Source organism: Acomys russatus, chromosome 24 (assembly GCF_903995435.1).
Source record: "Acomys russatus chromosome 24, mAcoRus1.1, whole genome shotgun sequence".
In the NCBI taxonomy this organism is placed as follows: Eukaryota; Metazoa; Chordata; class Mammalia; order Rodentia; family Muridae; genus Acomys; species Acomys russatus.
Window position 1 is genome coordinate 46,560,057 of NC_067160.1, and position 22,421 is coordinate 46,582,477.

At 37.8% G+C, this 22,421-nt stretch overlaps 1 protein-coding gene across 5 annotated transcripts in view; it reads left to right on the forward strand.

Annotated features, from left to right (window-relative positions):
- Window positions 1-10,809, forward strand: part of Rc3h2 (ring finger and CCCH-type domains 2) — a 44,541-nt gene extending 33,732 nt beyond the window's left edge. For 2 of the 5 annotated variants that reach the window (XM_051166356.1, XM_051166357.1), the window contains exons 12-21: window positions 566-999; window positions 1,885-2,052; window positions 4,907-5,053; window positions 5,571-5,784; window positions 6,166-6,250; window positions 6,805-6,886; window positions 6,999-7,106; window positions 7,343-7,450; window positions 7,550-7,698; window positions 8,868-10,809. In XM_051166356.1, coding sequence (XP_051022313.1) covers window positions 566-999; window positions 1,885-2,052; window positions 4,907-5,053; window positions 5,571-5,784; window positions 6,166-6,250; window positions 6,805-6,886; window positions 6,999-7,106; window positions 7,343-7,450; window positions 7,550-7,698; window positions 8,868-9,063 — 1,691 coding nt within the window. In that variant the 3' untranslated portion in view covers window positions 9,064-10,809. The remainder of the gene's footprint in view (window positions 1-565; window positions 1,000-1,884; window positions 2,053-4,906; window positions 5,054-5,570; window positions 5,785-6,165; window positions 6,251-6,804; window positions 6,887-6,998; window positions 7,107-7,342; window positions 7,451-7,549; window positions 7,699-8,867) is intronic. The other 3 variants (XM_051166358.1, XM_051166360.1, XM_051166359.1) reach the window with 3 other exon arrangements.
- Window positions 10,810-22,421: the final 11,612 nt, after the last annotated feature.

The following is a 22,421-nucleotide window of genomic DNA, read 5'->3' on the forward strand; positions in this document are numbered from 1 at the left end:
ATGCCATGACACCCATTTTTGTTCGTTTTTTGTTTTATACAATTTAAAAAGAAAATGAATGATATAAATACTGAAAAAAATCTTTCAACCTCTGCACCCAGAATACATTATAAGAGTCAGTGGTGTAGCCAGGTGTGGTAGTGCATGCCTTTAATCCCAGGACTCGGGAGTCAGAGGCAGTTGGATCTCTGTGAGTTCCAGGATAGCCAGGACTGTTACACAGAGAAGAAACCCTGTCTTGAAAAACCTTTTTTTAAAAAGTCAGTGATATAACTGATTAATTATTTAGAAACCTCGGGCAAAAGATTCACTGAGTGGAAATCAGTCTGCCATCTGCAAACAGCTCTGTAGTTTGATTTTAAGGAAGAGTTTTAATAGTGTTTAATGTTGATATTAATATGATGGTATCTTGACAATAATACTGTTTCTATATCAAGGTAAAGATCAATGCTGATTTTATTTTCCCACATTCAAGGCTGCTTTAGACTTAAAACCATTATAAACTGTTGGTTTTTTTTTTTTTACTAAGATGTTACATTGAATATTCCTCTTTCCAATTTTCAAGGATACTACCCACCACCTCCAACGGTACCAGCTGGTGTGACTCCCTGTGTTCCTCGCTTTGTGAGGTCCAATAACGTTCCAGAGTCCTCCCTCCCACCTGCTTCCATGCCATATGCTGATCATTACAGTACATTTTCCCCTCGAGATCGAATGAATTCTTCTCCTTACCAACCTCCTCCTCCGCAGCAGTATGGACCAGTTCCCCCAGTACCCTCTGGAATGTATGCTCCTGTGTATGACAGCAGGCGCATCTGGCGCCCAGCTATGTACCAACGAGATGACATTATTAGAAGCAATTCTTTACCTCCAATGGATGTGATGCACTCATCTGTCTATCAGACATCTTTACGGGAAAGATACAACTCATTAGATGGATATTATTCGGTGGCGTGTCAGCCACCAAATGAGCCAAGGACGACTGTGCCTTTACCAAGGGTAAGTGATGTTGAAAATAGAAATGTTGCTTTCATGTGTTAGTTGAGATCCTTATGTCTTGAGTCAAAGCAGACAGACTCTCAATTGTGTGATTTAAAGAAGTTACTTAACCTTTGTATGGCTAAGGGTTTTGTTGTTGTGAGGTTTTTGTTTGTTTGCTTGCTTTTTCGAGACAGTTTCTCTGTGTAGTCTTGGCTGTCCTAGACTTACTTTGTAGACCAGGCTGGCCTCGAACTCACAGTGATCCACCAGCCTGTGCCGCTCAAGTGCTGGGATTAAAGGCATGTGCCACCACACTCAGCTGTTTTTTTTTTTTTTGTTTTTTAATGTTTGATGAAAATAAGAGTAGTTTTCATTTATTTATTTATTTGGTGGTTTTGTTTTGTTTCTCTGTGTAACAGTCCTGACTGTCCTGGACTTGTTTTGTAGACCAGGCTGGCCTCGAACCCACAGAGATCCACTTATGTTCAGTTAGAAATTGATGCAAAAATTTGAACATACAAGGACAAGCAAAGCCTCTTCTGTACCTTAATATATATATACAACTTCTACACTAGAAAAATGAGTGCTCACATTTTACTTGACATCAACTGAGTGTATGTTAACCTTTTTTGTTTGAGTATATAGAGAAAGCACTAGGTGCTAAGGCATTGTCTCTGCACTGGCTCGTGCGATCTCTCTCTCTCTCTCTCTCTCTCTCTCTCTCTCTCTCTCTCTGTCTCTCTCTCTCTCTCTCTCTCTCTCTCTCTCTCTGTGTGTGTGTGTGTGTGTGTGTGTGTGTGTGTGTGTGTGTCTCCCAACAAGATCCAACTTTTTATATTACTCTTACAGAACATAGTTAAATTTATTTAGGTGACCAAGATTTCTTTCTTTTATCCCTCTTAGGAACCTTGTGGTCATTTGAAGACCAGTTGTGAGGAACAGTTAAGAAGAAAGCCAGATCAGTGGGCACAGTACCATACTCAGAAAGCACCTGTCTCTTCTACTCTTCCTATGGCAACACAGTCACCAACACCACCTTCTCCTCTATTCAGTGTAGACTTCCGATCAGATGTAAGAAAGGTTTTAACCACTTACTAATCACAAATGGTCAAACAGCTGACTTTTACTAAGGTTAACTATTTTGGATATTTTGGAATGGTATTGTATGGAGTTGAATGTAGTTCAGTAAACAGTTGGTATGTAAACTGTGGCTAGACCTTAGGAGGGTCTCAAGAGAAGAGTCCTTTACCAGGATTTCAAAAGCTTTGCAGCAGTTTATATTTTAATTGTTATGTTTCTTGGCTGTTTGATTTTAGGCTGGGTCCAAGCCTTTCACGTCCTCTACCAGTGAGCTTCACCCTAATCCCCAGTTGGTGCATCATTCAAAATAAGATTTGTACCTACAATATATCTAGTAACTACTTTAAAAAGTGATATTTTATTTAATTCTCACAAAAACCTTGGAGGGCAAGCATTGTCCCTATTTTATAGGTCATAACCCAAGGAGGCTATAATTTGTCCAAGATCTTTCAGCTTATAAATAGATGGACTTTTAATCCTAATAATATTTTTTTTTTTTTCTGTTTCACAAGAAGTGCAGAAATACTTGCAGTATTATTTCTGCTATGCATACCTCTGTCTATGACAGGATGATTTCTATTCTGTGTTTTCTTTCATTCTTTCTTTTCTTTTCTTTTCTTTTTTTTTTTTTTAGATTTATTTATTATGTATGCAGTGCTCTGCCTGCATGTATGCCTATGCATCAGAAGAGGGCATCAGATCTTATTTTAGATGGTTGTGAGGCATCATATGGTTGCTGGGAATTGAACTCAGGACCATTGGAAGAGCAGCCAGTGCTCTTAACCTCTGAGCCATCTATCTCTCCAGCCTTCTACCTGTCTCTTTTATTGTATGTTTCATGTGTGCTGTTTGTCTAAATAGAACATATTTAGAGAAAAAAATTCTTTTTCAGTATTTGTTGTTGTTCTTTTGAGACAGGCGTTCTGTGTGTAGCCCTTGTTAGAACTCTTCGTAGACCAGACTGGCCTAGAACTCACAGTGCTGGGATTAAAGTTGTATGCTACCACCACCTTGCTGAAGAAAAATCTCTTAACACACATACTCTGTGATTTATTCCTGTCCTCAGTTTTTAAAGTCTTTTCTATTACGAAAAGCGTCAGAAACAAAAAATTATAAAGACGTACAGTAAGTTGCATATAATTACCATATCACGTCCATAATTATCAACTTGGTCACATTTAGTTGATTTGTGCTTCTGACCACTGGATTGTTTTTGCATAGTTTTAGCTCTGCATACATAGTCACTTTTAATGTAATTCGGTGAGTTGTTTGTTTGCTTTTTGTATTGTTTTGTCTCTTTTGGTTTTTGTTGTTATTGTTGTTCTGTTTGGGTTTTTATTTTTTATGACTTTTAAAAATCTATGTGTATGTGTGTGTGTGTGTGTGTGATTATATGCCCCATGTACACATGCCCACAGGGGCCAGAAGAGGGCATTGGATTCCCTGGAACTGGAGTTAGAGGAAATTGTTAGCTGTCCAATGTGGGTGCTAGAAACCAAGTTCAAGTATTCTACAGTAGCAACACACACACTCAACTGCTGAGCCATTTCTACATCCCTTCATCCTGTTTACAGAGTTTCACTAGGTAATTCAGAATATCCTCAGATTCATAGCAATTCTCCTGCATTAGCCTTCTTAGTGCTGGGTATACAGACTAGGTTATATGACTAGGTTATAAAACACTTCATTTTTAACTGGTTCATATTCATCTCACTATACTGAGACTGCCTTAAAACAAGTAAACAGCTTGGCAATGATTGATAAAGGTAGCCATTTTTATAGGATGATAATTTTCATTACTTTATACAGTATGCTTTAAAAACTAGAATCTGCTATTGGCAAATAGCATTACTCATGACAAAATGTTTGACTTTTCTGTTCCTAAGTTTTCCTATCGCTGTAGTTAGTAAACTAGATTTTATGAATCTTACGACTTTTGTGTCCTGGTAATATTACTATACTGCCTTAACATTTTCTTCCATATCTGTTCTTTTCCTTTCTTAGCTTCAGAGCTGTCTTTGAATTCCTTTTGCTAGTTGATACTCTAGGATTTATTAATTATGTTTCTTTATTTGCTACATGATCTTTTCTCAAGAGAATTACAGAGTGCCTTAAGACATGAACTGTGATCTGTCTTATGTTTATTTTTCTTCATTTTTTTAAAAGGTCACATACTATGTTAGTTTGTCATTGTTAATTGATTTTCATTGTACTGGTCAGGAATTTTGTAAGGCCATCTACAGCACTGAACCAGTAAGACAGCTTAGGAAGTAGAGGTGCTTACTGCAGGCCTGATATCTTCAGTTTTATTCCTTTGACTCACATGGTGGAGTGAGAAAACCAACTCCACAGGTGTCTTCTGGCTTCTACTCCACATTATGGCACCTGTGTACATAACAAATAAATAAATAATTAAAATGAAATTTAAGTATAAAAAAAAAATCACTTAGTAAGACAAAAGTGAAAGAAGATAAAGATAAATAACTTATAAGGCACAGGAAAAAAAGGTGTGTTATCTTCTATTATATGAATATTATTGCTTGGAGTAATCTGCTATTTGGTTCATTCTTCTTGAGGGAAGTTTTCCTCCGTACAGCCATGCTGGAGTGGAACTCAGTATATTGCCCAGTTGACCTGGAACTCCATGCAGTTCTGCCTTAGACTACCAAATGACAGTTAATATGGAACTGGACCAGTATGTCCAGATGTTTTATTACTTACGGGAAAGAGTTAAATTTATTAACTCTATGGTCCTTTAATTGTATAATAGTTACTCAGTATTAGTTACGAGCTTGTAAAGTTAGGTTTCATACTAATTTTCCTTTTTTTTTTTTTTTTTAAACAGTTCTCTGAGAGTGTGAGTGGCACAAAATTTGAGGAAGACCATCTTTCCCATTATTCTCCCTGGTCTTGTGGCACCATAGGCTCTTGTATTAATGCCATTGATTCAGAGCCCAAAGATGTAATTGCTAATTCAAATGCTGTGCTAATGGTATGTTGATTGGGGAAAAGGGGGCTTTGGAGGTACAAAATATAATGTTGATGTCTCAAGTTTTAAAATGAATACTTTTATATTCTGGATATATAACTTATCTGTAAGTAGCAAGGTAATTTTTAAATTTTTATTTTTGGGGGTCAGGGTGGTTCCGAGACAGGGTTTCTCTGTAATAGCCCTGGCTGGGTTGGACTCACTTTGTGGACCAGGCTGGCCTCTAACTCACAGAAGTCCACCTGCCTCTGCCTCCTGAGTGCTGGGATTAAAGGCATAACACCACCACACCCGGCTTAGCAGGGTAATTTTTTAACAAGATAAGTTTTATGTAATGTTTCAGTTATTTAACCATAGTTTGGTAGTTTAACATAGTTGTTATATGCCATTGAGATCTAAAGTTATTGTGAAACGGACCAGAAAATTCAAATTCTAATTCTGTATTTTTTGAGAACACATTTTATTGTTAGCTATAGTAGTTACGAATAGCTTTTTCACTAGTATATTTTGGTTTATTCAGGACCTGGACAGTGGGGATGTTAAGAGAAGAGTGCATTTATTTGAAACTCAGAGAAGGACAAAGGAAGAAGACCCAATTATTCCCTTTAGTGATGGACCTATTATCTCAAAATGGGGTGCAATTTCCCGATCCTCCCGAACAGGTTACCATACAACAGATCCTGTCCAGGCCACTGCTTCCCAAGGAAGTGCAACTAAGCCCATCAGTGTATCAGGTAATTTGTTTTATGAACACCAAAAAATTTCTTACCATGTACTTTTTCTAACCTGTGAGATAGAAAGCAGTCTATTTAATAACTTCAATAACATGAGAATTCCACATGCCAAACTGAGAATGATATGGTGTAAACAGAACCTGTGGCTGGTGGGAAAAAATGCGGCCATTTTTAAAAGTATATGTTTATATCTATATCCTGATTTAAATTTTCTTTTGTCTTTTTATTTTTTTGAGACAGGGTCTCATTCTATATCCCCGCTGGCTTCAAACTTGTGGTAGTCCTCCTGCCTCAGCCTGCTGAGTCCTGAGATTGCAGATGTGCAGTGCCTTTTCTAGCTTATTTTCTGCTTCTCTAATTGTTTCTTTGTGTTCCCTACAGATTATGTCCCTTATGTCAATGCTGTTGATTCAAGGTGGAGTTCATATGGCAGTGAGGCCACCTCATCAGCACACTACATTGAACGGTAACTCTACTCTCATTTCCTTAAGCTGCTTTACTTTTAAACTTATATGTATTTCAAATACAGCAATCACCGCTGATTGTCCATGGAATAAGCCTTGCTAATTTGAGCAGTGCAAAAAGTGTCTGAAGCAATTTTACACTTGGGATAACAACTAAAATACAATCAGTGTTAATAGTTATAAAGAACATATGGTCGTTAATGATTTAGTTGCTGGATATGTCACTTCATTTTTTGTTTTTAAAAACTTTTTATTATTATAATTTATTCATATAACATCCCAGTTGTAATCCCCCCTGTTCCCACTCTCCCTCCCTTTTCCATTTAGTTCCCCTCCCCATGACCTCTGACAGGTGGAGTCCTCCTCCCCCACAATCTGACCACAGCCTATCAGGTCTCATCTGGATAGCCTGCATCCCTACCTCTGTGTTCCGGCAGGACCTCTCCCCTAAGAGGCAGTGGTCAAATTGAAGGCACCTGAGGTCTTGTCAGAGAAAGGTCCCCCCCCCCCCCAATATATCTCACTTTAACTACAGTAAACATAATTCTTTTTAAAGGGACAGATTCATTGTTACTGATTTATCTGGACATAGAAAGCATTCCAGTACCGGAGACCTTTTGAGCATTGAGCTTCAGCAGGTAGGCTCTGTTTATTTAGTTTTTATTTTTAAAAAGTAGGATAATAATTGAAAGCTAAGTATATGTTTTCCTCTCTTCATGGAGGCCAAGAGTAAACTCGTTACTTCTTCAGAGGGAGGCTAATGCTCTGGCCATGCAGCAGAAGTGGAATTCCCTGGATGAAGGTCGTCACCTTACTTTAAATCTTCTCAGCAAAGAAATTGAACTGAGAAACGGAGAGGTAAGGAAACTGAACCTCTTGGCTTTGTGCTCCATGTCTTGACTTCGGCAGTTGTATATTGGAATATATGGTTTCTTAGTGCATTCTTCTAATGAATGATTGATGACGATTTAAAACTTTGAGTAGAAATAAAAGAATAATCTCAGATTTCTGAACTAATTCTTTAGCTATATCATTAGGAATCCCATCTTTAAAAATGTTCTGCAGGTATAAAATTAATATTTTTTTCTTTACAGAATGATTATACAGAAGACACAGTAGATACGAAGCCTGATAGGGATATTGAGTTAGAGCTTTCAGCACTTGATACTGATGAACCTGATGGACAAAGTGAACAAATTGAAGTAAATACCACAATTAGATAATAAGGTGTCTTTGTTCTGTTGCAAATTAAAATTCATAAAATAGTGTCATATTGAAGGGTTAACATTTTATTTTCTCAGGAAATCCTGGATATACAACTTGGTATTGGTTCTCAAAATGATCAGTTACTAAATGGAACAGCAGTGGAAAATGGCCATCCAGTCCAGCAGCACCAAAAGGACCCAGTAAAGCAGAAGAGACACAGTTTAGGTGAAGACCGTGTGATTCTGTGAGTGTTAGACAGACCCTTCATAACCAGGGGCATAGGGCATAAACACTTAGAGAGCTAGATGCAGTGTTAGATGTATTTTTTTGTCTTTTTACTATTAAGAGGAAACCTTATATTATAAAGTAATGATCTGGTCAGTCTGTGTTTTTAGGGAAATTTGAACTAGTAAAGCAGTTTATTTTAAAACCAAAACTTAACTTTTTGTTGGGATGAAGTTCTCTTGTCTCTAGCATTAGTTTCTACTTCTTCAGTTTGTCAAAACTTATAGATCGCATGATGGAAAATTAAACCCTAGATTAACACACATGTAATATCAATACTTGGGAGGCACAAGCAAAATCTTCCACTTATGTGTTCTAAGCTGTCATGGAATCCATAGTAAGACCAGTTCTCAAACACAAACTGTACGGGCCTGGAAAGATGGCTCAGCAGTTAAGAGCACTTGTTGTTTATGCAGAAGACCCAGGTTTGGTTCTCAGCGCCCATATAGAGGCTCACAGTCATCTGCCATTCTTGTTTCAGGAGATCCAACTGCCTCTTTGACCTCCAAGGGCATTGAACACATGTGGTGCACATGAAAGAAAAACCTAATGTTTTTGTTAAATGTTTCTTGTTTTAAAAATCAAGTTTTTTTGGTTTTTTGTTTGTTTTTGTTGTTGTTTTTGTCTATTATATTACCATTTGGTATAATTTATGGCAAAGGTTTACTCCTGGTCTTAAACTTGTTAATTTATATGTCATCAAATCATTATTTTAATTTGTATCATAAATTTGGAAAATAAGACCTTTATAGTGACTCCTAATACTTGAAAATTTATTTTAATTTTTATGATCATAGGTGTTTTGTCTGCATGTATGTCTGTGCACCATATGTGAGCCTTGTACCCACAGAGGCTAGAGAGAGCATTATATCCTCTGGAATTGGGGTTACAGACAATTGTAAACTGCTATGTGGTACTGGGATTTCAACCCAGGTCCTCTGGAAAAGCAGCTAGTGCTTTTATCCACTCAGGCATCTCTCTAAACCCCATTTTTAATACATTTCTTAATAAAGAAGACAGGCTTTTTCTGGGGGCTTACAGTTTGAAATAGCTTTTAGAGAGCATGTATGGTAACATATATTTGCACTTAAAGTTAATTTGCTTTCACTATCATTTATTTTCTCTCAGGGAGGAGCAAAAAACAATTCTGCCGGTAACATCTTGCTTTAGCCAGCCACTCCCAGTGTCTATTAGCAGTGCAAGCTGCCTCCCCATCACCACATCTGTCAGTGTTGGCAACCTCATTCTGAAAAATCACGTTACGTCTGAAGATAAAAACGACTTTTTAAAACCTATTGCAAATGGGAAGATGGTTAACAGCTGAAAGGAGGCTCATCTTTCAAACTTGTGACCACACCATGGAAGCATTTACACTAGCTTTTTATATATATAATATATATTATATAATGTATATTTTTTTTAAAAAAAAGATATTACTGAGGGCATCCATTTCCTGTGGACTCTTTGATACTTCAAGCCCTCCTGCATTAGCATTATGAAAAAAAAAAAGAAAATTTACTTTACTAGGGTAATGTTCACTTTCCAGAAATTATTGGAATTTGGACAACATTTAACTTAAGCTTCAAGCAGCTTTTTATGAGTTTGTAGCAATCCGGTGCAGTAACTGAGCCATTTCCTATTTTAAATGGCTTCTACAGTAAATTAACAACTCAGTTATTAAACTAGCAGGATCCTACAATGATACATCTAGTGAAAGTAGAGTTAATTAACTAACTTATTTCTATTTTATGTTTCACTGAGAGAAATTTCCATCTCATTCCAGCTGCTTTATTTATCATTTTCATTGGACTTTGCATGGAATTTTCTTTTTCTGTCTTTTTTTTTTTTTTTTTTAAGAGTGGAGTTAGATGTTCTTACCATAGAGTTTTACAGGGTTATATAATAGCTTTCTTTACTGCATTATATGTAGAAGTGTGGTGCAGTGCTTTTATCTGTAGCATTTAATTTTTTAATTTTCCATTTTTCAAGAATAGTTCTGCTTTGTTAATATTTATACACAGGCTACTTGTTGAAGTAATTAATTAAAAATATAACCAGTGCCTAAGTCTTTCAGCTGATGTACTAGATATTAAATTCTCCTAAGTTATGCAGAATCGTTTTTACAATTTTGATAAATTATGCACTAATGTAATGGCAATTTTTTAAAATGCAGATTTAAGCCTGTACATTATTGAATCTGATGACTTGGCAAAAGAATCAGGTGCTTTCAGCTTTCTTGAGAAAACCCTGTATGTAGCGTTTGCACTGACTAACAAGATGGTATTGCTGGGTCTTTAATTTAAAGAAATAATTTGGTGTTCATTGCATTATTTTAGTTAGATATTGTTTATTGTTACTTCATGTTGGGTTTAATTTTCCTTGTTTTCTGACTGTTAGGTTGACAAGACTTTGAACCATGTAGTAGTAGAACATTGGCTAACATTTACCCATACTTAAAAACATGAATAATTTTTGCCTTGCCATAATGTGACTGAAATATTCATTGGCATCAACCAGCCATGCCCCAGATTTTGTGGGTGGTGTTTTATTGAAGCTTAAATTTCAGTCAACATTTGAAAACAAAAGCTGGGCATTCCTTCCGGGTAGTAATCCTATAGTTTGTCTTTTTGTTCTTTCTCCATTTCTTTAAGATTAGTTTGACTTTATTATTTTTTAATTAACTTCTGTGAAGTTGTTTACTCTGAAAATTGTACTGGAATATTTTAAGCCAAGCTGATCTTTCACCAGGTGTACTGTATGTAAGGGCTTCTCCTGCTAGCAAGATGCTTAAACAGGATCATGTTATTGGTCGTCTGAGCTATTTAGTTATTTTACAAAAACCACAGCATTGTATCAGAGAAGATTTTGATAAAAGTTTTGTGCACATTTCCAGGGGTGGGAGGGTTGACATTTCCCTGAAATTTCTTGATTGGAATGAGTAAATACTGGTGTTTGATACCTGTCTTAATGAACATGCTCATAAGGTGACTGATAAGTTGTAAATAATACCTGAGAAACAAAGGGGTAGTTTTGATATTCTGGTGTCAGTATGGAAGATCTTACACATTTATTTAATACTTAAGTGTATGAAGATGTTTGTTTGTAGCATAACAGCACAGTAGCCTTGACTTAGTTTCCTTTGGTTAGTATTGTACATTTTTGCCATGGCCAGTGCTCCCCATCCCTACAAAGACATTTTATTTATTTCACTCTGTAACCTGAAATGAAGAGGAACAAGAGTTTTAAACCATGTTACATTAACTTATTTCTGACATTATAAATTAGCCTAGGATATTACAGGAACATGATTGTTATATAATTTATATCAGAACCTTTCTATAAATATGTGCTTATTACATTTGAAATGCTTCCAATGTACTTTTTTTTCTGTTTGTAATTCCAAAAAGGTTATGTAAACCTGTCTGTCTATTTCATGGATATTTAATAGTGAGATCTTCCATGTTGAAGGTAATGTATTTTTTTTTAAGATTTTAAAATTGCTATTTTGTTACAAAATAGAGACCTATTAACAGTTGAGAGCTCCTTATGTGCCCTCAGGGAAAGAACCCTCCGTGCAACAGAACTACACGAACATCTTCAGCACTTTCTGAGGGTGATTATATACTACATAAATTGATCTTGTGTATTTAACCTTATCTTTTTAATTTTAAAATTGAAATTTTGAAACGTGGTTGTGCTCTGCTGGAGGGGTTGGGATGCTTAGGTGTTTGCCTACTTGTTCAGTAAACTATATTTCCTCAGTGTATGTGTACACCTGCCAACCTTATTGGTGTGTCTCAAAGCATTTATAGTAAAGTAGTGCTGGTCTTGCAGCAGATGATCCCATAAAACAGTAACTCCCTATTCTTAAATGTCCACTCTTTCTCACTAATAACATGGGAATTGTTTCTGTGTTGACATTCTGTATTGCATCTTTTATGTGGTGACAACCTACTGTCTGTTTTGGTTGGTTTAATTTCAAATAAGGCCATTGGATCTCTGTCACTTTAGAAGATAGAACAGTTCATCTGACCTTTCTTCACACTGGTACCTACTGATATTGTCGAGGAAAATAATACAAACAGATCTAGAGTGTGGCTTTTAAAAATTGGGGGCAATCATCACTTTACCCTTTATCAAAATGAGATTATGATGAACACATTTGGGATCAGGCTGCAACACAATAGAAGAGAAAATGTGTAGTGTTGGTATCTGAACTGCTTGTGTTGCCAATGAGTCTTAATCAGAAAAAAAGCAGTCTGAAGTCTGAAAAGCAGAAAAGTGATATGGGTTTTCTTTTTTTTTTTTTTTTTTTTTTTTTCCCCTTTCTCCTTCCTCTGCCAGTTTTCTGAGTCCAGTTCCTAGTCTATGTGCCCCATTCAGATACTGTGAATATAAAATCATTAGTCTTGTGTGGACTTGTTTCATTTTATGAATTCCAAGAGTTCTGTGTATAATCCTTCCAGTTGGTACCCAGACAAATCATACTCTCTTGCCTTTTCTTCCACGACTTATTTCAGTGCCATGCAGTGAGTCAGTGTATGTGGGGACAATTGTCCATTGTTATTTTTAAGAAAAGGTAGCTCTTTAGGCCAGTGACACTGATTCTCTGCTTTCATAGCTACTTACTCTAGTAAGAAAATTAAATGAAACCTCATACAAGAACTAAAATTTCCCATTTGTATGAATCCTAGTCATTTTGACCCAGATTACAAGTTGATGCTAAGTTAAAAAGCACATCCTGATTTTATATACAGAAGATTACAGAATGCAGTGATTTGTAGGACTTTTGAGTGGGATCATTTCACCATTTGAAAAAATTGTTTAAAACGGTCTCTCCTGTTTTTGAAGTGTAGATGTGGTAAAGCCCATGTTGTCTTTTTTAGCCAGGCATAGAACTCGTAACAGTCAGACTCAGTATGTGATCTCAGCTGTGAATCTGAGTATTCCTTCCGTTGCTTCTTTGAGTCGTTTTCTGAATAGACTGTCACCAATATTGGTAACTAATCTTTAAATCGAAGAGTTGCATTGCAGCTATGTATTAGTGTCTTAGAACTGTTCTTGTGTTTTAGTGAAGCAAGAGTACTGATGGGATCGCTTTCAGTAACTCCTTCTACAGAAGGGCCCCTTCTGCAAGCAGGACACAGATGAACATGCTCAAGGAGTACCCCGTTTTCTAGAGATTAAGTTTGCTAGTAACTCCTTTACACTAGCTGTTTCTTTGTATCCCTTTGCTGGCAAGGGAGTACAAGGAGTCAAACCACAGATCAGAACACCCCACATTTGAGTGGAGAGTTATTTTTACTCTAAGGGGAGTTATTCCCCCAAGTCTGAAACTGGCAATTTTTTTTTTCTCTTACATAAAAGTTAAAAAATATCCCCCAAACCAGTGGAAAACAGACACTGGCTGCACTTAGTACTGCCAAAAGCCAAGGTCATTTGCACATATTCCATCAACCTGTCAAGAATTAGGCCTCAGTTATAACCCAAGGCATGGAAGTGCATGCATTCTCTTAGCTGGGCAAACAATTATACTGTAGTTGTGATACAACACATGTGGCTTTTATTTGTACTGCACATACCCACTGTACAGCCACTTGGGAGTATCGTGGTTAGCTTGCAGCAACTGCCGTCTGCATTTATACTGTTTATTGCATATTCTTTTCCCTGGGAGTGAAAGAGAAATGTTTTTCTTGTTGCATTGATTACATTTTATAAATTTGCTTAGCTGGAAAGTTGGGAAAAGAGGCCTGTTTGTCAATTGTACAACCGATTGTGAAGCTTAGTGTGAATATTTTTACGTCTGTATTAGACATTTTCTTTGCAAATCTATTGTTCGATTGAAATGTAAATGAAATTAAAGATGGTGTACACCCATCATGTAAAAAGCAGGCACCATCTCTAAGATGGATTTAATGCTCATTTTTAAGGCATATACTCAGCTTCTATTTAAAACTATAAAATAATTCTGTACAATGAAATGGGGAATATATATGGGAATAAATTCTATTCCATTTATTTCAATTTGAATTTCCAAATTGTAATGTTTCCCTTTGTGCTATAGGAATAGGAGTAAATGGGGGGAAGGCTAGGACTTATAAGGCCTGTACATGGGGGGAGGGCAGAGATGGAACAATGAGGGTTGTGATGATAGTGAATAGCAAAGAGTGAATTCTGTGTGTTTGTGCGTAGCACTGAAGTGAAAAGATACTAGCTTTGGCTGTTCACAAAATAGAGCATCATGATTTTCAGTGTTTGAGAGAAAATCGATGGAAAAAGTTTGCAGTACTTGACATGTATTTGCATGCACAAAATAAAATTATTTGTCCACCTTAAAAGTTGTTTGCTTAGTGTCAATGTTAAGTTTATGGTATGTTTTAGTTGTCTTGATTTTCTTGATACATCTTAATAAAGCTGGAAAGACACTCCTTAAGTAGGGACTTAATTGATCACCTAAAGAAGTTAAAATATTTCTTAATTCTGTCTGACATTTCATTCAATATAGAGCACTTTCTAAACAGGAAATGGTGTAAAATAGATAATATTGAACTTCTGGTCTTTGGGACAGATAGGACAGATGCATAAATAGGACAAAGTCATATGTTTTGAAAGTTTTTCTGTAGGCTTCACAAGTTTTTTTAAAGACGGCCTAAATCTCAGCACCATTTTCATTGACCTTTTATTTATTCACCCAGCTGATAATGTCATAAGCCCCTGTCTGTGCTGCTCTTTAAGGCTATATAGATCAATGAAATAAGCCCTTTCCCTAGAGGCTCATAGTGTAGAAATGAGAAAGACCGGGTTAAATAGCTCCGAGAGCTACACACAAAGGGGCCGACTATAGTTTTGTTGAACAAGAGGAGATGCTTCTTTGTGAGACAGCATCTGGCTAGACTTTAAATTCTGCATAACTTTTTTTTTTTTAACTTTCATTGAATGTCTTGTGATTTACATCTTTTTCTGCATAACTTTTTAACTAATAGCAGATTACCTTCTTGATCCACTTCATCTTTACACTTACTGTGTTATTTTAATTGTTTTATATTTAAGATGTTATATGATTTTCCAAGATCTCATAACCTGGAAATAATAGAGTCAGAGTTCTGCTGTCTTATGTCTCCTTAAAAAGTAATAGTGAGGGCAGTTGTATCTGTTGTCACCTACGTTGAAAGTGTGATTAAGAAACGGGAGGAGGGGGTGCTTCACTGGGCATGGTGGCACATACCTGCAATCCCAAGACTTGGGGTGCAGAGGAAGGCATATCTCTGAGTTCGAGGCCAGCCTGGTCTGCAAAGTGAGTCCAGAATAGCTAAGGCTACACAGAGAAAACGTCTTAAAAAAAAAAAAAAAAGGAAAGAAAGAAGGAAGGAAGGAAGGAAAAGAAAAGAAGTGGGGCTTCACTGAGTAATAATATAAACAGCCAATTCTCAGAGCACTGAATATGTTCCAGAGTACTAAGTGTTACAATGAGATCATTGTCACCATTTCCAGACAAGAAAAGGTAGGTATACAGATAATTTTGAGAATTTGCCCAAGTTCACACTGCTATGAGAGGTAGATGAACATTGAATACCATACTAAAGAGATCAGTTACATAAGCTGAATGCTCTGAGATTTTAGAAAGGCGGTGATATAAAAAATGTGGCTGGAGATAGACCAGCAAAGAGGCCAGATCAACACTTTAGGTAAGAAATGTTGACTACATGACCAAGTAGGATTGCAGGAAGAGGTGAACTTGAAGATTGGAGTTGGGGGAGAACAACTGATCAGATTTGCTGTGCAAAAAAATTACGTTAGACACCTATACATTATTAGAGGAGTGTAATTTGTTTAAAGATTACAACCCCCCCCCCCCCGAAAAAAGATTACAAACCCTATTTTGCCAGGGACAGACATAATTGTTACATGCAGTTTTGAATAAGTCACAGAGTGATTTCAGAGTATAGGGTAAAGGAAGGAAAGCCATGGAGAGGTGATCTAGTCAGATTATAGGAGTTATTTCAGGGGTAAGGTCTTGTATCACCCAGTTTGGCCCCAAACTTAACTATCCTCCTGAGTGCTGAGGTCATAAGTGTACACCCTTATACCCAGCAAGGAAATGAAGCATCGTGGAAGAAATGAAATTTCAGAGAGAATTTTGGTTAATATCTGTTGAAATAATTTTATGCTTAGCTGGTAAGTGGTGGTGCACACTTTTAATCTCAGCACTTGGTAGGCAGAGGCAGGTGGATCTCGGAGTTTGAGGCCAGGTTGGTGGTCTACAGAGTGAGTTTCTTGAAAGCCAGAGCTACACAGAAACCTCTGTCTCAAGAAACAACAACAAAGAAAACAAAAAAGAAATGTAGAATACCTCATGCCCATATGACCAGGCCTTTCTTCAGGTCTCTTCTCAAAATCCAACCTCAGTGAGAATCAGATGGATAATAATGAAACAGGCAGTTTACAATATCTAAGTCCAAGAGAATGGAGTACTTTTTTAAACTCAGTATTTTGAAATAGTTATAGAGTCATAGGAAGTTCGAGAAAATACAGACATTACCATGTTTGTCCCATGGTAGTATCCTGCATAATTAATACAATGTCAGAACTAGAAAAGTGATGACATATGCAATCCATAGACCTTATTTATACCTCAGTCTCATATCTTTTCACCTTTGTGTGACCACACAAGCAGTGGGGTGTATAAGTGGTTCTTATGCAATTTTCTCAAGTTTAAGTTTGTGGAAAAGCCATTGCTAAGATAACAGAACTGTTTCCTCTCATTCATTCTTTTAGCCCTTTAGATTCACATTGTTTTTCTTCTCATACTTTCTGAACCTGTTCTCCATCTCTGTGGTTTTTGTCATAGTGACAATGTTATATAAGTGAAATTATACCATATGTAACCTTTTGAAATTAGCTCCTTTTTTTTTTTTCCGAATTCAGAAGTACCTTGAACTCCATCCAAGTTGTTGCATGTATTAATAAGTTTGTTCCTTTATATTGCTAAGTAGTATACCATGGTATAGATATACCATGGTTTGTTTACCCATCATCCATTGGGCATTTGAGTTGTTTCAATTTTTTTACTATTACGAATAAAGCTGCTATGAACACTTGTATAAATGCTTTTGTGTGGATATAGTTTTATTTCTGAAATATTGAGCAAATAAGCTGGTATTCTTTGTCTACCTCTGAAGAGGAAGGCTTATACTCAGATGAATTCTTTAAAAATTGAGTTTGTCAGGGCTGGTGAGGTGGTTCAATGGGTAGAGCATAGGCTGCTCTTCCAGAGGACCTGGGTTCAATTTTCAGCTTCCACATAACAGCTCACAGCTATCTTAATTCCAGTCCCAGGGGACCTGATGGTCTTCTGGCCTCTCCAGGCACTCAAGGTGCACAGCCATACATGTAGGCAAAACACCTATATACTTAAGTAAAATTTTAGAAAATTGAGAATACAAAAATAGACACATGATAATAAAGGAAAAAAAGGCATTTTCCTGTATTAGTTTTCTATTGTCAAGTAAGTTACACTCCCTCCCCAAAACAGCAGTGTAACACATCAGCGCTTACTATCTCACAGATTCTGTAGGTCAGGAAGTTGAATATGACTTAAATGGGTCCTCTGAGACTATTCAGAGCTGCAATCTAGAAGTTAGTTGGTACTGCCATCATCTCACTGCTCCATTGTGAAAGGATAAACTTCAAAATTCATTCCTATGGTGGTTGGCAGGATCTCCTTCCTTATGAACTCTGCGAAGGCCACAGACTTTAGCTGGCTGTTAGTTGGAGTCCAGTCTGTCAGTTCTTTGCCAGATAAAATGCTGTATCTGTGTCAAAAAATGGGCCTCCACATACCAAAGATAGAATTTTAAGGTTGTTTGTTCTGGACTCCAATTAAGAAAGGCATTCAGTCATAACAAATGGAACATCTTACCCAAATGAAAAGAAAAAGGAATAGGGAAAGAAGGGTGGGGATGGGAGCTGAACAAGTCAGATAGCTAGATTGGGTATTTCAGACAGTTCTCATACTGTTCGCTGTCCTTTAAGTATAGGTAGACTTTTTAAAAAATTTATTTATGTGTATAAGTACTCTATTGAATGTATGCCTGCATGACAGAAGAGAAAATCAGAAGTGGGCATCAGTTCACATAGATGGTTGTGAGCCACCACGTGGTGGCTGGGAATTGAACTCAGGACCTCTGGAAGAGCAGACAGTGCTCTTAATTGCTGAGCCATCTCTCCAGCCCCCCCTTAGGTAGACTTTTAATATATTCTTGCATCACTGAAAACAGGACACTCTGGTGCACAGTTAGGGGATTTCTCAGCACATATCATACAGTGTATTTATACATCAGGCAACATAATCTTGATAAGCCCATCACCATATATGCATGCAGTACTTCGTTGATCAAAATGTCATTAATTGGCACATGACTACATTCATATAATAAAATAATCCAAGAGACAAAAGAGACTTGTAATAAATATATAAAGGTATAAAAAAAACTAAGAAATTTGATTGAAGATTAAATCTTGTTTCACTGGGAAACATTTCAAGTAAGTAACACCCTCAATGAATTGAAGCTTTTATGCGTTTTTTTTTTACCTGCTTCCTTCAAAAATTTAAATTTAATGATAATTTGTAATCTGCTTGGATTTTCTCTTGCTAATGCAAATTGTTTCATAGTCACAAAACAAGTATGACTTTTATTTTTCTAACTAGAGAGTACTGTTAATATGTTCTACTAATATACAGAAAAAGATAAAAATATAAGTTACATGGTACTATTTGTTCAGTGGGAACTTTATTGTCCAATCACTCCAGAATTCTGGTTAAACAGGGCATAGTGGTTCACGCTTTTAATCCCAGAGCTCAGGAGGTAGACCGTCCAGGAGGAGCCCCACATCCTCTGAGTTTCTGGCTACTCCAGCTCCTGCCTGCCTCTCAGGCTGGAAGTGTTCGGGCTGACTTGGAGCACTCCAACCTGAGGTCCATAGGATGTCACCCCTTCACAGAACTCACATGGCAGGGATAGTGGTGGGAATGGGGTGGCATGGAAAGATAGCTTGCATTTCTGAGCCTAGCCCAACATCTAGCCTGATCCTGGGACAAATGGGTGGGATTTGGAAACTTAGTCAGGTCTGAGGGTTCATCCAGCCCTCCTGATCCATCACCCCCATTACCAAGTTGGGACAAGGAGGTGAAATTCTGAAGTGTCCGTCCATGGGGAAGGCAGCTAACGAAGCCGTGCCTGATAGAAGAGGACCTGTCTTAATTTCTCTTTCTCGTTTTTTTGGGACAGGGCTTCACTGTGTAGCCTTGGCTGTCCTAGACTCAATTGTAGACTCAATTTGTAGACCAGGTTGGCCTTAAACTCAGAGATCTGCCTGTCTCTCCCTCCCCGAGTGCTGGCTGGGATTACACCCAGCTTTGGGGACCTATTTTTAAAATTCTTGTATATCCAAAATATCTGAAAGGAATAAGTTAAAAAAATAAAAGGTGTATGCAGCTTCTTTTCAGTGGAGTGATGGTAAATCTTTGTTGTCAATTTGACTGAATTTTAAAGCACCCAGAAAACTGAAGCACATCTCTTGGTCCATCTGGGAGGGTTTTTCCAGAAAGCATTAACTGAAAGGGAAGGATGTGCTCTGAACTCAACTACCACCATCCCACATGCTAAGGCCCAGACAGAATAAAATGCAGGCGAGTCAGTGAAGTGCTTACCTTTCTACTTGAACACCAGATGGCCATATTTGTCCTGCCGTAATGGCCTGATCCTTCCAAAACTGTCAACTAAGACATTTCCTCTCCCTAAATTACTTCTATTAGGTATGCTGATCACAGTGACAAAAACTAATAAAAATGGATAAAGAAGCTGGGTGCAGTGGCGCATGCCTGTGTTTCCAGCACTCAGGAAGGCAGAACTCTGTGAGTTCAAGGCCAGCCTGGTCTACAAAGTGAGTCCAGGATAGCCAAGGCTACACAGAGTAACCTTGTCTTGAAAAGCAAGCAAACAAAAGGATAAGGATCTAAGGCTGGAGTGAGGGCTCTACTCGTGTAGAAGACCCAGATTTGGTTTCCAGCACTCACATTAGACAGCTCACAACTACGTCTACCTCTAGCCAGGGGAGATCTGACACCATGTTAGTGCATGTTGTGCACTAACATGCACAAACCCAATTCAGACACATGCATATACAATCAAATTATATTTATTTTCTAAGTTTCTCTTCTTTCTCCTGGGTTTTATCTTGTATTAATCCTGTATTGATTGCCTTCTTTCATAGAAATTCTCTTAAGCTTTTAAGTTGCCATTTTTGAATAAATATAACAACAGCCAACCTTTCTGGCTTTGTTACCTAACTTCACAATCCTCTAAAAAATGTTGACCTAAATAGTCTCCACCCACTGAGTGTCGGTTGGACTCATTGGCTCACTCTCTCAACCCCATTGTTGGGGCTTAAATCCAGGGACTCAAGCATCCTAGGCAAATACTAGTAGATTCCAAGGTTGGAATATGAAAGCATAGCTCTCTTCTTAGTGTTTTCAATTTTGATTTTAATTGTGTGTATAAGTGTCTGCCTGAATGTGGGTTTATGAATGTTCAATGCAGTGCCTATGGGCCCAGAAGAGGGCGTCAGATCCCCTGCAGCTGGAATTATAGGCAGCTTTAAATTACTGACATTATCCTGGGAATAGAATTCCGGTTCTCTGCAAGAACAATATGTGCTCTTAAATTCTCTGTGCCACCTGTCAGTGCCTCCATCTTAGTTTTGGGCTCGCTTCTCCTTAAATAGTTAAAAAGTGAGTGAGTGAGTGAAAGAGAGAGAGAGAGAGAGAGAGAGAGAGAGCGCGCGCTTTCAAGGGCACAACATATAGAGGCAAGGAAACAGAGAAGTCACCAAGAACCTCCATTGACTTGGTGAAAATGAGAGAGTGGTGTTTAGCAAACCAGAGAATGAGGCTAGAGAAATGGATCAGTGGTTAAGAGCACTGGCTGCTCTGGAAGAGGACCTGCGTTTGGTTCCCAGTGCCCACATGACAGCTTTCAACTGTATATAATTGCAGTTTCAGGGGATAGGACAGACTTCTGGCCTCCACAAGCACTGAACACATGCAGTACACTTATATACATGCAGGCAAAACATTTAGATAAAAATGTCTCTTTTGCCCAACTTTACCTTGGGTTTCAGTGACTCTTCTGTTTCAACATCCATCATGGGGATTTCTGCTCACACAAGCCTCCACTCTTATTAATTACTTATTAATAAAGTACTAACTCCATTATTAAATGTGACAATATATACCTGCAACCCTCTCTATAGGATGAACCTCTGTAACTGGCGTGATTAGGCTAAAGGTTTACATTTTTATAATATTGGTAGATGTTTCTCAATTTTAGACTTTTAATAATCAGAAAGGTTTGAAAAAGTGTCATATATATTTAAAGATTCACTTATTTAATGCATATGAATACTCTGTTTCATGCACTTCAGAAGAGGGAATCAGATCTCATTACACATGGTTGTGAGCCACCACGTGGTTGTTGGGAATTGAACTCAGAGCATCTGGAAGAGCAGTCAGTACACTTAACCACTGAGCATCTCTCCAGCCCCAGTGTCTAATATTTTTTAAGAATGAGAAAGTTAGGGCTGGAGAGATGGGTCAGCGGTTAAGTGCACTGGCTGCTCTTCCAGAGGATACAAGTTCAATTCCCAGCACCCACATGGCAGCTCACAACTGTAGCACGAGTTCCAGGGGATCTGGTGCCCTCACACACACATGCAGGCAAAACATCAATGCACATAAAAATAAATAACTCTTAAAAGGGTGCGAAAGTATATTGATGTGCTGTAGAAAGGAAGCCTGACCAAGCAAGGGAGAAAGAGAGGGACAGTGGTATTAGCTCAAGGAATGGGGAACTTCTGCAGCAGTGATTTATTTAGTGAGTGGCTGTGGAGAATGTTGGGCGCATTTTGAGTGTTGAATCAAATGCAGGTCTCTTCTGACTGTTTTCATTTTTCAAGTGAAAAAAAGAGTCAAGGTTATTAGAGTGAGGGGAGAGGAAGAGGCATTAAAATTTGAGAAAAAAGATACGAATTGTTGCTCATAAAGTGAGAGAAGAAATTGCCTAAGGAAGTGGAGGACTGTGGGCAGCGCTGGAGTGAGCTTTAAAGGACAAGGTACTGCTGTGGATGAAGAAGACTGCCCCATTAGGGAGAATGGAATAAAAGTAAAATTAAAGCCGGGCGTGGTGGCACACGCCTTTAAACCCAGCATTTGAGAGGCAAGAGGCAGGCGGATCTCTGGTCTACAGAGTGAGTTCCAGGACAGCCAAGGCTACACAGAGAAACCCATTCTTGGGGGGCAGGGGAGGAAGCAAAATTAAAACCAAAGTATTCACTAAATGTGTGTGTGTGTGTGTGTGTGTGTGTGTGTGTGTGTGTGTGTGTTTTACATTTACTTATTTACTTACATGGCGTGGGGACACCCCTGTGTAGCATTCAGAGTACATCTTTCCAGTGTCACTTCTTGCCTTCCACCACGTGTGTCCCGGGGGATGAACTTGCGTCTGCATGCACCTTTGCTAGCTGAGTCATCTCACAGGTCCTCATGAACTCATTTAAAAAATGTCTATAGAGATCCCTTTTGCAGAGACACTCTGAGTGCTGCCTGTGCTATTTAAAACAGACCAC